Below are 14,561 nucleotides of genomic sequence, written 5' to 3' on the forward strand. Positions count from 1 at the left end.
GTGTGTGTGTGTGTGTGTGTGTGTGTGTGTGAGTGAGATGCAGGGGGAGGGGTGGTGTGGGGATGTTGCAGAGGTGGCAACAGGAAGGATGTGGGTGTGGAAGCAAGAACAGATTACAAGCCAGTCTTCTAGGCTGTGTGCAGCCATCCCAGTACATCTCACTGGAAATGACAAGCATGGACAAATCCCTGGTCACATCCTGCAGATCTAGATCCTACTGTCATAGAAGTATTGTAGACCACGGTTGCCTCCACCACACCTTGCCACATACGATTTCTTCATTATTCTCATTTTCTCTTCCCTTTCTAATTTTTCTCCATATTTCCTAGTTGTCTCCATTTTGGGATGTATTTTTTTTTCTTTTCTTTCTCTCTTTTTTTCTCCCTTCTTTTTCTCCTCTTTAGGGAATCCCAGGCCCAGGCTCAATTGTCCCCTCTAAAAACTTTGATGATGATTGTTAGGATAATGAGACACTTTCTATAAAGATCCTTTATCTTTATTCTTACTGGACACGATAGCCCTCTGCTATTTTTGCAATGAGGACAATAAACGCAATTTACTTTTTTCAAAATAATACCTATCAAGTATCACATTTCTGTTTTAAGATTCAGAACAAGATATGAAAAATACTCTCTATTAGTAGGCTACCTTAGCACAGACTATGGAACAAATAACAAAAGATGAGAAGGTGTACTCAGGAGTCACAGTATTCCAAAAGCATTCTTGTGTGTGTCTTCAATGGCTGTAGCTTCCCCCAGCAATGAGTCACCCAAATTCAGATAACTGTGAGAATAAGCTTTAAAAATCTTTTGCCAACTCAAACCTAGGGCAAGCACTTTGACTCTAAGAACTCACTTAGCATCTTCAAATTTCTCTTTGTTATTCTTAATGACATTGAATTTCTACATAGTTTCTAAGTTCAGATTTCAGAACACTTAGGTTGCCATTCAGAGCAGTGAAAGTCTGTACTATCACACCTGAAGTAAGCCACTCTGAAAAGAGCAGAAATCTAATCTAAACCAATCCATTTTTTCCCCATAAATTTGCTGGGAAATAAAACACAGTCACAGACATATAATCATTAGGTAAGAACATACTCCAGTTGGATCCATAAATCTGCCCAGGTGAATTCAGATGTTTTTTAAAATTATGCAAAAAATAAGATTGGAAAGTAAAGTTAAAATATTTATTACAAGACTTCAATTTCTGGCTGAGTGATAAGAAGTGTAGCAAAGGAGGTCCCTGATATACGAACTAGACCCCCAAATGCGAGAAGTCTCTCAGAATAAAGGAGAAGCAATTTGACATTGCTCCTGAGGGCAAAAAATTATAGCCAATGCCAAACAACACAAGATCCTAAATGGAAATGAGAGCCACTTTTCTCAAATTTGCTTCATTATGTCTCAGGACTAGATTTGTATGTCTGATTCTGCATATGAATAGAAAGAAGATTTCTGGTAAACATTGACCATGGCCCACTTATAGCAAGGATGAGGACAGGAAGCCTAAGTCTTACCCTGCATATGACCTTGAGATGCTCTGAAACACAGTGGATTTTACCCTAGTAGGAATCATCCAAGAATAAGGATGCAGTCATGCTTACCTTGTAAAGCACTGTTGTTCGTATGACTTTTACTGAACCCCACCAACAGATCTTGTAACTAGGAGTTGGTTCTCCGTTAGTGGTGCAGGGTGGGCTATACCACAATCTTATCAGCTGGAGACTAAGACCACATTAGTTGTGCAGGGTGGGCTATACCACAATCTGATCAGCTGGAGACTAAGACCCCATTAGTTGTGCAGGGTGGGCTATACCACAATCTGATCAGCTGGAGACCCTGTGAATTGGAGGGTAAACCTCCCTTTTCTAAGGCTGACTCGTATAGAATGAGATTGAATCAACACTTATGATCTCATCGTGATTGTGCTTGATCAATTAATGTGACTATCACCAGATTTCTGGATTATAAAAATAGATGGAAGCCAGGTGAAACTTCTGTTCTTTTGCACAAGCCTGAAGTGGCAAGACAGCAGTGGGAATGTGGTGGAGGGAAGGAACACATGTTTGCCAGTTTGTGGTCGTCGCTTAAGGCGAACCAGCTTTATACTTTGCAAGTGTCAGTTTTATACTTATTAAAGTCAAACATAGTTTAAGAAACTATTCTTCTAAAATAATTTTATGAGAGATTAATTAAGACCATTCCTCAATACGTTAGGTGAATTTTAAAAAGCCAAGCGGAATAAAATGACTAAGACCAGTACAACAGAATCTAATCAGAAGCTGCTGTTGTATAAATTTCCTTCTCCCTTTTCTGTGAAGGTGTGTGTGGTGACGACAGAGAGCCTGCCTTGGGTCCTGGGGGCACTCCTCCAGGAACCTGACCTCAACCACGGCACATAGAGTTGGCCATTTCTTCCTTTCTACGTTCTGTGCCTGTTCACGTTACTCCATTTGTCAGTGTGTTTGCTTATTTGTCAGTCCTCCTACCAGACTGAGCACACATGTGGTGGAGGCATGTCCTCTTTGGTGCTGCGTCCACAGGACCTATCTTATGCCTGGACATATAGACACCAGTGAAAGTGTGCTAAAGGAAGGAAAGAAGAAAAGGTGGCAGAGAGGGAGGGAGGGACAGAAGGGGACTGGAAATAACTCAATCCTGTGATTACTACTGTTTTTGTCAACTTATGCTCTGAGATGTTAAGGCATATGATAAAATCAAATTAGTCTCTTCTGCAAAGTCCCTGAACTTCAAAAAGTTGAAAAAGGTGACGCACGCTTCCAAAGAGAATGGCCATTTCAGTTCTTTAAACGTGTAAACTAACAAGTATCAATAACTTCTCTGACAAACAGTGAAACAGAATCACTTACTGTAATAATTTGGGTCACATTTGCAGTGATATAGAGTCTAAATTACAGAGGGTTCTGGCTATGAATTGTTTTGAATGACAGTAAGTCATGCTAATTAGGCCAAGCCAGGTGGCTCAAACTATGGAGATGAAGGCTACATGAATTCCTGCACAGTCACAACATCTGGCTTTCAGGAGTGAAACTGCCTTGAAGATAACCAAATACACAAATGCATTTTCTTGATTTTGGAATTGGTATAATTCAGATATCCAACATTCGTGATCCAATACCTCAGACAATGACTGTACACAGTCTTCCCTCAGTATCCATAGGGGACTGGTTCCAGGACCCCCTCAGATACCAAAGTCCATGGATGCTCAAGTCCTTTATATAGAATGGCGTAGTATTTGCATATAACCTACGTACATCCTCCCATATATTTTAAATCATCTCTAGATTACTTATAATACCTAATACAATGTAAATGCTGTGTAAATAGTTGTTATACCACATCATTTAGGAAATAATGACAAGAAAAAAAGTCTGTACATCTTCAGTACAGATGCAACCATTGTAAGTTTACTATACAGCAGGAAGGCCAACCATACAGTTATGCTAACACAATTCCTTCATAAAATTGAGTAAATGAATTTGATGTGATTCTTATTTATCCCTGAATTGATTTCATCTTCTATCCTCTGGTTCAGAAAGAATTCCTAAGCTGGCATTTCAGTATTGAATGATACATTGCCCCTTAAGGCAGCTGTATCTAAAGGGATATATAATACAATCTCTCATGCAGTACACATAATTACAGCCGTATGGGGATAAAATTCACTATAATAACATATCATTTTAGGCAAGTGATAGGAAAAGTTGGATTCATTTATAAATTTCTTCTGAAATCTAAAATGATCACTTTACCAAAATCTAAAACGAGGTACAGAAGAATGTATTATCTAAACAGGAATGTAAAAAAGTTTAGGAGGAAAAAGCTAATAATACTCTCCAACCATTCTCTTAAACTTATTGACATATGGAAACAATACCTCTTTCTCCTCCTCTGTCTTCCCATGAGTTTTGCTATAGTTGATAGGAGTATCCCAGCCCTCTTGGTCACAGAAAGCCTGATAGAATGCTGCATTGACCAAAATGCTGCTTGTTTTGAATGGGGAAGAGGATGGAGTTGAAATAGAAGTGTTAGAGGAAGTTAGGGGTGCAGCTTTGTCCAGGATTCGATTTTTTTTCATGCTTAAGTCCAATGTGCCATTTTCATCCACTTCTATCTCGGCTCCCTGGTATACAATAGGAAACAGAAAAACATTTAAGCAGTTTGCAGTTATAGCCTAGCCATGTGGGGCTTTTAAGGGATAATTTTAAATGCAAGCTTTTATGTAAGTATATCTGATTTTAAATCTAGCTTTCTGATTTGCTTTGGTTAATGTTCAACTCTTAGGCAGACTTTTAAGAGCAGTCCCATTAGTGAGCTTCTTGTTTCTAGGTTTAAACAAAGTAAGCCTAATATAAATAAGATGTTCCAAGTACTAAATGTATTGGCTAAACCTGTTATACACGTTTTTAAGTTTAGCATTAAATCTTCTTTCCTAGTTTGCAGAATTATCACTCCCAATTCATGATTTAAAGCATTAATACTTGAGCTTATAAAAAGGCACAATACTACTTCACCCTTCCCCCAAATCACAATATTAATCTAACATGAGAAATATGTAAAAATAACCAGCTGGAAGAGAATTTTTATTGGAATATTAGATCAATACGAAAGTAACATTTTATCCTGGGTTATTTGAACCAGAAAAGCTTCATTAAATTGTGAGGGGCAGGTTAGGGGAGGCAGATGTACAAACCATAATTCACTTTGGGGGCCTTTAGGTAGCAACTGCTAGTGTGACTGTTCAGGGTTTAACTTTTACAGTGAAAACTTCAGAATATAAGTGATTATTTTCTAGATATGAAGTATGAGATTTAAAACTAATTCTCACAACATTTATTTTTGGAATACCTTTGGCTAAGATTTGTGGAGTTTTTTGTTTGTTTGTTTTTAGTTTTATGTGCCCATGTGCTCTGGATATTTTGCAAGGTACATGCTGTAGGGTGGCTTCTATGGCATCATAAATTGTGAACATTGCCAGGCAATATCTCTCAGAATTTGGGAAGAACATGATTGTCATTTTCCTAAGTGAGTCACCATCATTATCAACTCACATTTAACTTCTGGACAACTTGTTCACTCTTTTTTCTTTTGGCTGGCAAAGCAGGAGTCCTCTTTGAACGTTAGCAAAATCCCTAATGCATGTGGTAGCCCGTTACTTCCCAGGGGATTTATTTTAACTCCACGTTTACACTGTGCCCTCACCTCCTCACTATCCCCACCCCCACCCCAACAGCTGCCATTGCAGTATGGTCCACTGTAGCTGGGCTCAGTGCTTACTCACTGCTTGCCCCTGATTTAGAAAATAAAAGCACCTCTTCTGTTTGTTTGTTTTATCTGCAAAGTTCCTATTCTCAATCTCTCAGCCTATGAGATAGATATGCTTTATTATATCCATGGGAGGTAAATACACTTCTAATATGTTTGTACTAAGATGCTTTGGCCGTATCTTTCTGTCCTTTTTAGTAAATAGTTTAATCTCCTGTGATAGTTTTAAGCCCTGAATTTGACAGTACAGCTTATCCAGGATAATAACTTAGTAACCACAACATCTTATGCCATCTGTATAAAATCAAATACATTTTTATACCAGCATTAATAAACCTTAGTTACAAAAATCCAAGATATTAACCATATCAGTGCCATGTTCTCTCTCCATGATATAATAATGTATTCTGCCATGAACATATCAAAACAATTATTGGCTTCATAGCTCATATGTAATTGAAGCAATGAAACAGAGATAGAGTAATCAAGTTTAATAACCAATGTAAAGTAAAATGCTAAATACTATAGTAGCTGACATTTTTCATTAAAAAAAAATAAAAACTTGGGTTAAGACTGCACAACCAACATTCACATAAAATTCCAGACCTCTGTGACAGATGGCTTAGGAAAAAGAAGCCATGTGACTGGGCTGCAGAGTTTTATAGCACAAAATCCATAAATAGTGCAGATTTGATGTTGCTGAAAAAAATATCAATTATTCCAAGACACTAATATATATTTTAGTTTTTACAAAAAAAGTTTCTAATAGTAAATTGAAAAGAATTAGAGTTGTTATGATTATACATCTTGAGTAATCATGTGTTGATTGAAAAAAAAATTACTCCTAATGTTTAAAAGAGGCGCTTTTCTACAGTCTGAGCCCCAGCCGGCTGCTCCGAGCACCTGACTTGACTGGAGAGAGCAGGACGGCACGTTTGGGTAGCAGGGTACAGATGGGCTTTAAGTGAGCGCACAGATGCATTCAACAATTACACACAGTACCAGAGAAGGGTCCCTTTCTGCCCATAGATGGGTGGATCACACGTTTACTGCATGGATTTTTATTCAGTGCAGTATCAATAGAATCACTTCTCTCTGTGCTTGAAACTCCAAATGGTAGGACAAAAAGGAGAGGGTGAGGGGCATGCCGCAGGAGCAGGAGGCGATTACTCTGTAGCCGACATGGAGCCCTGTCCTCAAGACTTTTACTATTCTAATTTCTCAAAGTACTATTTGGGATCCTTATTTTATTCATTTAAATTTAAATTTAAAGTTGTTTGTTTGAAGGTGGGCATAGGTTCTTATACTTTCCAACAGGAGCATATCAAAGACTCTCTATTTCAGCCACTTTCAAGCTACAAATGCTACCTATGATTTATTCATTAAATTATTGAGAAAGCGCTTAATATTTTCAAGCTACTAGATTTTGGGAAAAAGAAAATGAAAAAACTATATTGTTCCTGCCTTCAAGAAATTTATTTTATGCATATAAGAGATTTGTAGTGAAAGGTAATTAAATAAATGTTATAAATTATTTAAATGAAAATCGAGATAATTATTCATTATAATCCTTATTTGTACTATAAAATAAGAAGTATCTCAGTTGTCCACAAACAGAGAAATGATTACCGAAATTATGCTACATCTATTTAATGGCATATTATGCAACCAGTAAAATAATAATTATAAGGACTTTGTAGCAACATAGGAAAAACATATCACTGAAAGCAGGCATTCCTACTATGCTTACAAGTAGGAAAAACGGATAGAAATTTGCTCCTGAAAAAGAACAAAAAGGGAAATATAGAAATTATTGTACTTGTATTTAGAGTATAGGCTTGTGGCTCTTTTCCTTCGATATTTTCCAGGCAAATGGTAATTTTACATTGTTTCAATAATTAAAAATTTCATCCTACATTCAAAAGTGGTATTGAAACTAAGAAAAGGCAGATTTATAATTTTTACCTAAATATTCTGATTATGAAAATTATTAATTTTCAAAACATTTATAGAATAAGACATCATTGTTTTCCCATTTGGCAAGTTTTCAATTAATACAAGATAGATCACCTACCACCTTTTTCTTTATGACTCGGCTAAAAGGAAGAGCAAAATTAAGTGTCCCTCAGCCTAGGTTTCCGCTGTAATTAATCCTGGTTTTCCTTTTTCTTCTTGTTATTTCATTCTTGCTTCAGGGTGTTTGAGAGTATCTTTTCAGGATTGAAAGCTTATTTGAAATAAGTTTTCAAAGCAGGCAGGTTATTAATAATAAACAAATAAAATGAAAATAATTGTTACTAAATAGTAATTATTAAAACTATTAAATTAAGAGTATAAATGTGAAATGTACTCAATATAAATAGAATGTAATTCAGAGAAGTGTCTGCCATAAAGTATGGAATTAAAATGAAATTTCCCAAAAATCTTTGTCCGATGCCTGGAATCAGAGTCAGTGAAAACTTGGGTGGACCAGTAGTCTGTATACCAGGTAATGACAAGATCTTTAAGAAGATAAGAAGTCTAACGTATGTGAATTCAAATTTCAGCTTCAACAGTTATAGCTGTGCCCCTAGGAGAACATTATTTAATATCTCTGTACTTCTGTTTCTTCATCTGCAAAATGGGATAATAATTGCTTTACAGAGTTTCTAGAAGGATTAAAAAGGATTAATATAGGCAAAGTGCTTATTTACAGTGCCTGGTACATAGCTAGTATTCTATAAATGACAACTACTACTACTAATAATAATTTGATTGTGATTTTGAATATCAAAGAGACATGTCTCTACACTACTGTACATTGATGTAAAGTATCAGTTATTAAATATCTTTTTTCCCTACACATGTATGAGTTTGTTCCCTGAGATCCTTGACCTGAGCTCCTCATAGCATTTCACTCAGTGTATAGTATAATCTGTCCTGATGTTAAAGTTACTGAAAAGGCCAATTTTGGATTCTAATTATCTTGAGAGCCACCAGGCTATTTCTGATATCAGGCAGCAAGAATGGAGATATGATATCATGTTGTTTCCAGGCCTTGTTCAAGCACAAAACAGACTTTGAACTTTAAACATTTCAAGCAAGTGTCAATTTTTTGTTTTCTTTTAAGGCACACTGTGCATATGCCACTTTGTCTAAACAGGTGGGGAAAACACCAAAACAAACAACAGAATGCTTGGCAAGCAGCAGTGATGAGGATAAAGATAGACTGTGAAGTATGTTTCTACCTCTGTTGATGAGGGTGGGAGGAAGGAGTTAAAATGGGGAGAGCCCCTGACATGTGCTGGCACACGCTCTTACGGGGCCGGAGAAAAGTGCTCTGCAAACTCAAACCGGGATGTTCACTCAGTGCCTGCCACCCGTTATGACTGAATGCTGTTCCTGTATCAGTAGAAACAGTTGCTGGACTGGAGAGAGAGTGTTTGGAGCTGTGGTCCATGGATGTTTTACAAACTCATATTAATTCCAAATTGAAATAAAGGACATTATAAAAATCTTCGAACCAATGAAAGTACTAGACTCCAAAGAAGGTTCATACTTCAGACAAAATTAGCTTTAATTATTATGATATCCACTGAGTATTGATATCACAAATTTTTCTCCTGACTTGATTCCTCAAAGAGATACTTAATACACGTACAGGTGATCTCTGGCAGTGTAGATGTGTAATGCTGGATTGTATATTAACAAATAAGTCATTTAAAGACTTACATTCAGGATATAATGGACTTGAGTTTGAGCAATAACGGGCCATGTTAGCACTAATAACTCAGTACTTGGTTGGGAAGAGGCTGATGAAGGGAGTGTTTCAGTGTTAGGCAGACAGCCACTCGAGGCCGAGAAGCTTCAGAAGGAGAACATATTAACACGTTCATATCATCTGCCCTTCATTGTTTTTAGTGTGTAGGAACTCAGACTTCTCTTGCCTCTCTGAAAATGGCCTCTGCTTATTTTATCTTCTTTAAGAGTGGGGATTTTGCAAATCATGAATTCAGATCTCCCACTAAACTTGGAATTAGTTGAGAAAAAAATCTGTATTAACCCCAACAAGCGGATATGAAGGTAGTGTACTTAAGCTTGTTTTTAAAAAGGTTGTGCCCGTGTGACATCATGATCTGGGTTTTGTCCTCCTATTGGGCTCTTTGTGCTACGTCACAGAAGCTGGTTATGTAGAAGAAAGGACTGATGGAGGCAGAAAGGAAATAAGAAATCAGCCCTCGCTCAAGTTCCCATCAAAAACCCTGCAAAGCCACCCAGGCCTGTCCTGGACATGAGAATAAACATTACCTCTGAAAGCCCAGCTCTCCACCTGGACAACCACTTTTTCTGTTCTTTGACTGTAAGCTCCTTGAAGGCAGAATCTGTGCTGGAATCTAACTTGGGCTTGAGTAGTCCAGCACCTAATGACCTTTTTTTGGTATAGCTAAGAGTCCATCTGCCAAAATGTCCTTCTGCTATATCAGAAATGCTTGGCTATACAAGTCAAGGTAGGGAAAAGCTGTTTATCTCTAGCTCTTTTGTTCTTAATAGAGAACTCAAGAGCTCTATGGATTTTGCTACCAGAAATAAACATACTAACAACCTGCCATGGAGGAAAAAAAATCATAGTGGAGAGAGAATCAGGCTAATGTTCAATGTGGAGGGGAAGATAGTTTATACTTAATCCAATGTTAAGTAAAAGACACAGAGCAAAGTGCAACACTGACAATAGAAATGACCCACATTGGGCACTGTTTGATCAGAGGCCATTTTTCAGGATTAATTACTTTGGCTTTGTCTCATTTTTTTTTTTTTTGCTACAATAATTACTTTTTTGTGGTTTCTGGAATTTATGAGGTTCTCTTCTATATTCAGAAAATAGGATCCAACTATGACAGAATTCTGCAAATTGTTACAGTTGTGTGCGAATGCACGCCTGGAAAAAGGATTCTGCATTCCCCTAAAATGACATTGTAGGGGACCATATTTATCCTGTTTTAACAACCACTATATCAAACGGGACAATTTTCATGGGAAAATGGTGTTTAAAGCTGCCAGAACAACAAGCTCCTTCTAAAAGTCGATCTGTGCACATTCTGTCTCTTCCCTCCTCATCATCACATCAATGGTTTGACTTTTGCAGTTAAGACTTGGTTGGCAGTTTGGAAGTTGAGAACTGCCGTGGCACTCCTTGTCACCCTGAGCAGGTGCATCTGCTCCGTGGGGGCAACCCCGACACACAGGGTGCTCCTAACAGGAGCATAAAAACGCACCCCAGAAGTTGGTTATTCGAAGTTTTGAAATGTGACTATTTACTAGTCATGTTTCTGACTAGAAATGTGTTTTAAAAAGAAAAACATACAATGATGAGGGAAAATGTCCTCAAATTTTAGTCATTGTTGTTTGATTCATTGTTTGGTTTCAGCAAATAATAGAACACAGAAGAACTGAAGGCTAAAGGCAGAATTCTGAGGAATAAAAAATATCTATGCATGCACATGGGAAGCATTCAACCTAGAACCATTTACTCAAGTGATTTAAGTAGCATTAATCATTATAATATTGGTACTTTAATTTTAATAGAACAGCCTATACAAACAAATAATAAAGCACTAAGAAGGAAGATATTTTAGTATTTCTCCAACTAGCTGCATATTATAATATACCTTTGAAAAAGAAATTTATTCAGGTTTTAAAAATGAATTTAAAAATAACTGAAGTTGCGTTTTAAAGTATCTAGATTATTTATTTATGTAAGTATTCTGACTCAAATTCCTTTGAATTTAGATAGCTTGGTATTTTCTTTATAATTTTTAGAAGTGGTATTTTTCTTTGTTTAAGAACCTCATTTGTTTAAAAATTGTTTTTGAGTGGTTTTTGGCCACCAACTCTTCCTGGGGTTTACTTGGCTCAGATCTGTCCAGAAGCTAATTCTGATTCTTCTGTCAAATGCTCCATGGCACTGTGTTCCCGCTCTCCTGAAGGCCTGGCACGGCACAGGTGAGCAGCTGACCACAACGGGGATGGGGCTGTGCTTAAAGGGAAAAAGAGAGCTATCTCGTTTAATCGCCTGAGTCTCAGGTTTAGAGTTTAACCCAGGGCATCCTCTACTTAAAGCTAGGGTAAAATCTCTTCTCTGAATAAGCCTACATGCTTTATCAGCTGGCTTCAGCCATCTAGATGGAGAAATGATTTATTTTAACTGAGCCCTTTGTGTCGATAGGAGTCACTGGCTCCTGTTGACGGCAGGGGCGGTCCCACCTCCCTCTGAGGATCACGGTGACACTGCAGTGTGATCAGGCCCTCTTCCTCAAGGGCAAGACCTGGAGGGTCTCTGTTTCTTGTTTCCATCAAAGTGTCATAAACATGAATGCTGACTTGTCCTTGTTAGTTGGAAAGGCAAGGTTATTAGAGAAATGTGATTAACTTCAGGGGCTTCAGAAATGTGGCATCCTCATAAACTTCACAGAATTTGATTTTGGATTTGAATGCCCTCAGTTTTCAAGTCCCCCTAAGCTATCTCTTGTTGATTTAATATGTCCAGGTTTTACTACGTGTCCTTAGAGCACATACTACAGCAACTTGGGCTATTTTATGTTATACAATAGTAACATGCACAATAATAAAGTTTCCTGAGTCAATTTTTCAATTTTTTACAAGTCTTTTTAATCAAATATTTCCTACCACCTTTGATTCTCAGACAGTGAAAAGCTTCCATTGTTCAGACTGATTTTAATGGCGATCCTCTTTTCTTGTGTGCCAAACTCCTCAACACGAAAATAGGTTTGAAATCTGTAAATCTCCCCAAAAGACTCTCATAGCTCACTTCTCCCCCAACTTTGGCACACTGCCGTCAGAAGTGGCCACTCTTCCACCCTCGGGTGAACCCACGACGCTCACCCCTGTCAATGTGCCTTTGAGCCTCTTCCTAAGACGAGGAGGGGCTGAGCTGTAGGGCCAGGGAGCGCGTGGCAGTGAATGTGGTTAGGAACATGAAAGGCAGTTTATTCTCACGGTTCGGTCGCTGGCCCACCCTCCAGGCTCTTGGACTGGCCTACCTTGGCATGCAGGCTCTGTGGTTTGTTGGAGAGGATGTCTGCAGCTTCCCTGCAGCGGGTGGAAAGGTTCAGGATGGCAGCAGCTGCTGCTATGTGGGTGTCTTCACTACATTGACCATAGCTATAAGAGCTGGCACGGCAAGGGCTCTGTGTGTGGGCGCCTGCACTAGGCAGTCGATTAGGAAATTTCCCTGGATTTGAAAAATGCTTCGCTGTTGAAAAGAGATTTGATTAGCAATTGCAAGTACGTGGTTTTAGTCATTAAATTGATTTGTTTTAAAGATATAACTTCTTACATTAAAATATGTGAAGACTAAATTAAAACATCATCCATTATCCATTGGTATGTTAAATGAAGGTTATTCAGACTGGTTTTCATAGAAGTTCACAGATCAAATGGTGTGATTGCTGGGAAAGAATGCCTAGTCTCTTAATTTTTTTTTTTTTTTGTATTTATACTTCTTATAACAAAAACTCCATAACTAATGTTATGGGGCAGGTGCACTGGCAGCATTTGTGGCAAAAACTGTATATTAAAAACCACACTAACGAAAACACATCAGGGACTATAGGGGCTTCAGGCTTGTATATTTACAAACTATGTATGCATGAGGACCAGTAATTCCAGCAGAGAAAAAAAATATATCCTTTCGATACTTATTTTTACAATAACAAGTTATATTTAAACATGAACTGCATTTTTATTGATACACAGATTTGTTTTGTACTTAAACCAGTAGTTGTTCTTCATCCAACTAGATGAAACTAAATAGATGGCACAGTCTTTAATGAGCTGGCATTTTGCATATTCAGGTAGAGCACGTGGTGAGTAGGGGATAGAGAAAATGTTCTCAAGGTGAGCAGAAAGGCAATTTAGTTATCAAGGCTGAGTTTCTGTTTTGTGCGTCTGTTGTGGACACCAAGGTATTGCTGAGAGAGAGAGAATTAAACATATTTCTCTTCACTCTGGGTGTTTGTAAACATCACTCAAGGTTATTGGTGAAACGCCCAAGATTTAACATGGGATCATATAAAAGCATTTAGTTGTTTATTTAGCTGTAAATATCATTTATTTTAAATATTTGATCATTATTTTTTATAAAACAAACTTTAAAAACATTGCCAGATGTTATTCCTATAATTATAAAAATATGAAAATTTCACTGAATGTTTTGCATTTTTAGACTAATATCCATATTATATGAGAACATAGATTGTTCTTATTAACTAACCTCACCTGAATTAAACATATATGTATATGTGTATATTTTGTGTATATGTAATAAATCTGTATAAAATTATACATAAAATTATATAGATAGAAAGATTAGATTAGATAGATAGATAGATAGACAGATAGATGATAGATAAGTGATAGACAGGTAGAGAGAGGAGATATAAAACATACTGTGTGTATGTGTGTATGTATTCTTTTTTCTCGGAATCTAACAGGTTTTCAGTGGTTATTTAGGTAGGCTAGGACCTATTTTTGGCAACAATAGATAAAATATCTTTTGGAATATAATGGGCAAATTCTCGTTTATGGGCAAATTCCTTTTTTATCTACTGCTGGGTTTTTTTACTGCATTCTAGTTCTTTGAAAGAGGTGATCGACATCACAGAATGAAACACATATTCTGTGTTCCTAAGAGCACTCAGTCTAGGTAACCAGGTGTGAGCTAAAGGAATTCTGTGTAATTGTAGAATGTTGTATAAAATTCATGGTCTCTGGAGAATGCAAAGTGGGGAATTATTTTGCTTGTTCTCTTATGATTAAGTTATCATAATGCAGAAATCATTCCTGGGATTTTTTCCAAGGTTCACTTTCTCTCCTTGTCATTAAAATATTTAAGGCCTCTTAAAGAAATGTGTTAGTGAAAATACCAAGTTTTATATGTTATACAATCTTTGAGTTATGGAAACATCTTCTATATGAATGTGTTAACATCAGAGTGTTAACACATTTTAAATGTTTCTACATCGATTCTTAAATCTGTGGATAAACATTTTCACAGCCACACATTTTTTCCAAAAAAAATCTAGTATAATCTTGATTCCTAAACTAAGTTTCTTCTTAGACTTTTCACTTTTTCTCCTACATTCAACAAAAATGTTTTTGTTGATTTAAGTAATCTTTTAAGTAGTATTTCAATATTTTGCCTATTAAATTTTCATAATTTCAATATAAATCAAAATTATTATAATAGCTATTACAGTTTTCAGTACATTAATCCCAATC

General features: G+C 36.9%; 1 protein-coding gene across 7 annotated transcripts in view; it reads right to left on the reverse strand.

Moving 5' to 3' along the window:
* The window catches only part of ST18 (ST18, C2H2C-type zinc finger), a 261,551-nt gene that overhangs the window by 30,894 nt on the left and 216,096 nt on the right, over positions 1–14,561 (reverse strand). For 5 of the 7 annotated variants that reach the window (XM_023530031.1, XM_023530032.1, XM_023530029.1 and 2 more), the window contains 2 exons: positions 12,323–12,534; positions 3,898–4,143 (listed from right to left, as the gene is read on the reverse strand). In XM_023530031.1, coding sequence (XP_023385799.1) covers positions 3,898–4,143; positions 12,323–12,534 — 458 coding nt within the window. The remainder of the gene's footprint in view (positions 1–3,897; positions 4,144–12,322; positions 12,535–14,561) is intronic. The other 2 variants (XM_023530033.1, XM_023530034.1) reach the window with 1 other exon arrangement.

The sequence above is a fragment of the Pteropus vampyrus genome, unplaced genomic scaffold (assembly GCF_000151845.1).
Source record: "Pteropus vampyrus isolate Shadow unplaced genomic scaffold, Pvam_2.0 Scaffold45, whole genome shotgun sequence".
Classification (NCBI taxonomy): domain Eukaryota; kingdom Metazoa; phylum Chordata; class Mammalia; order Chiroptera; family Pteropodidae; genus Pteropus; species Pteropus vampyrus.